The 3,162-nt window shown below is 42.2% G+C and overlaps 1 protein-coding gene across 1 annotated transcript in view; it reads right to left on the bottom strand.

The window, feature by feature from the left end:
- The window catches only part of LOC101846786, a 45,752-nt gene that overhangs the window by 24,009 nt on the left and 18,581 nt on the right, over window positions 1–3,162 (bottom strand). Inside the window, exon 5 of the mRNA XM_005112768.3 lies at window positions 988–1,207. Within this exon, the coding sequence (XP_005112825.1) occupies window positions 988–1,207 (220 nt within the window). The remainder of the gene's footprint in view (window positions 1–987; window positions 1,208–3,162) is intronic.

Below are 3,162 nucleotides of genomic sequence, written 5' to 3'. Positions count from 1 at the left end.
ACTACTACTACTACTACTACTACTACTACTACTACTACTACTACTACTACTACCAATAATAATGAAAAATAACAATAGTAATATGATTATGATAATCACCATCATCATTAAAATTACAGCAATGACCGTATTGACTAATTACTGCGATATCATTATCAAGTACTAATATTACAAGGTAATATTGAAATTGATACTATTACTGGTTCTAGAAGAAGAAGAAGAAGAAGAAGAAGAAGAAGAAGAAGAAGAAGAAGAAGAAGAAGAAGAAGAAGAAGAAGAAGAAGAAGAAGAAGAATCATTAAAAAAAATAATGTTTATGCTGCGCATTTCCATTTTGCACAAAATGATTAATGCACCTTACAATTATAAAGATATAAATTAATGAACATGTGTGTGCATAAAGCATAGTATTATGCATATAATGTATATGTATTTAAAAAATATATAAGATAATTTGTCATACAGAGAGCCCGACAATGTGTACACCCCCCCAAAAAAAAAGAATATGAAGAAAAACTCAGTAACGGTCACAATAAAACTGGTTTCAATTAATGTCTCACTTCGTGTTATCTCTCCACACCCATTATCATCCCTTCTATCTTTCCTTGACTTGTTCCATCTCATACCCACCCACCCAACAAATATATAGGCCTAATTTTCCTATCATCTCCTATCCCCTCTGTCCTGTCTTATTTACTCTCACTCATTATCCCTTTTCCATTTCCTTTTTTGTCTTTTCTTTTCCCTGAAATGCAGCTCCGTGCCTTCCTATCACAATAACCCACCACGACCAACCTTGCTGCTGCTTCATCAAACTGAGCAAACTCCGGGGCGTAAGAGGTTTGAGTTCGAAAAAGATTCCAGTCCTTCTTCCTAGAATATGATTTCCTCGGAGTCTGATCATTTCGAGTTCTGACTTCAAAAAGACGCCGGCGTTGCAACTCGAATATCACAAAGAAAACAACAGCAACAAAAGAAATAATTTACCCAATCTGATGCCTACAGGAGGGGAAAGTCTTTCACCGTAACTCGTGTTACTTCCTGTAAACCCTGGATACATGTTGACTGTAAATGTGATAGCACCGGCCTCGAGACTAGATAGAGGGACAGTCTGGGTACATGTCGTACTGTAGCGCTCCCCAGGGGAAGGATTGTAGATATCATGAGAGTACTGCACTCGGGTGTTGTCAAGGGGATTTTCTGCTCCCTGGAAGGAAAGAGAGAATCGTGCTCAGAATAAACAATGTGAACGTCTCATAACATGGAGAGTAAAGTTTATACTCTGCCAACCACCAACCTCCCTAGATCAGGGTTTACTGAGCTTCTCAGAAACGCTATGCTGTGGTTTCTCTGGTAACAAGATGTGCTGGTCAAGAGTGACCACTGGGCAATTGGGAGACGGTGCAGGGGGGAGGGGCGGAGGGAGATCAGCCGTGTGGTAAGTGATAACAATGTTTTCACGTTTAGAGGAACTGTCTGAAGTCTTGTTGTTGTTATTGTTGTTGTTGTTGTTGTTGTTGTTGTTGTTGTGTGTGTGTGCGTGTGGTAGCCTATCCGTTCGAATTGTTTGGAGCCCCGAAGAGCGTGCTTTTCGCCAGGTCCACCGCCTCCCTTGTTGTTGTTGTTGTTGTTGTTGTTGTTGTTGTTGTTGTTGTTGTTGTGTATTCTGAAGAAGGCTCAGGCCAACTCCTTGTCCAGTCTGGTTACTCAGCGTCACCATCTCTGTTTTCGTATTGGAAATATCTTTAGGGCACTTTGGGCTTTTTAGAAGTCTTTGTACGCGTGGACTGAGGCACACACTCACTCACACGCACATAAATACACACACACACACACACACACACACACACACACACACACACACACACACACACACACACACACACACATACGCACACAGAAATGTACTGCAACGGTCTTTGGCGGGGAAACCTTGAAACCATATTTTTCGTCTGCCCACTTTTCAAGTCTGTCCGTAAATCACAGTTAAAGATTTTTTTTAGATCGGTAGCACATTAAACTGTCGTCAACATATAACGAGCCATATAAAAGGGGGATCCGACACAAATCTGTAAGGAAAATTGCCAATGAAGGCATGGAGCCGACCGCGTATGTCGAGAGTGTGCAGGTCCCTAAGAATGCCAGGATGTGTCGAATGCTTTCCCTAGGTCGAAAAAGATGGTGTTTATGTGACCTCCTCCCCTAAACGTCTCGCGTATTAAAGTCTCCAGGCGGGCCAGGTGATCCAGCGTGGATCGAGTTTTTCTGAATTTGCACTGGAACTGCTCAGTTACCCCATCGTCTCTACAAACCACATGAGTCGTCTGTTAATCTTTTTTTCTTCTTCTGTTAGACTGCTCGTTAAGACGATTAGTCTGTAGTTGGATGGGTGCGTGCTGTCTTTGTTTGGTTCATGTATTGGAAGGACAGTGGCAAGTCGTCAGGGCTTTGGAAAGGAGTGCAACAGCCACATATCGTTGTATGTAATGTTATGTTGTGAGAAAGTGTGAGGGTTTCTGTGGGTAAGTGTCTAAGCATCTGGTTGCTGATGTTATCCGGTTCCGGAGCTAGAGAGTTCAGTCCAAGAAGCCAATTAATGTAAGCTCGTCAAGTGTGAAGTCTTTTGTTTTTGTTGTGGAGTTGTTGGGGATTTGTTTTTGGTAAGTGTTTTTACGGCGCTTGTAACTGCATAATATTCATATCATATAAGCGCGGGGGCACATTGAACATTTTAAGTTACTAGGAATTTTCATTTTTGCCCGGGAGACGACCGAAGCCTACTTTTATTGATTTTAGGATCACCAAGGGATCTTTAACGTGCACAACTTGCACACGGGACTTCAAAGATTTTTCGATCTTATCCGAGAAGGCCTGGTGTTCGAACTTTCATACAAAAAGATCTGGTCTGTGGCTGATAGACAGTAGTAAGAAGGAGCAAAGGAGTTGCAGTCAAAAGGCTGCAGAGAGAGTCAGGAGCCCAGAGAAGGGAGCAAAGGGGGATGGGGGAGAAGGCAGAAAGTTGAGAAAGTGAAGACGAAAGCACACGACACAGCATGGTTAGAGAACTGTAAAGTAGGTGAGAAGAACATTTTCTGTCGCTTTTAGGTTTCGAACTCAGGACCTATTGAATGAGAGGCGAACACCTCTGGATCACGAGAGCCT

The sequence above is a fragment of the Aplysia californica genome, unplaced genomic scaffold (assembly GCF_000002075.1).
Source record: "Aplysia californica isolate F4 #8 unplaced genomic scaffold, AplCal3.0 scaffold01400, whole genome shotgun sequence".
NCBI classification, from domain to species: domain Eukaryota; kingdom Metazoa; phylum Mollusca; class Gastropoda; order Aplysiida; family Aplysiidae; genus Aplysia; species Aplysia californica.
Note: the sequence above shows the minus strand (reverse complement) of the source record. Positions and strands in the feature narration are given on the sequence as shown.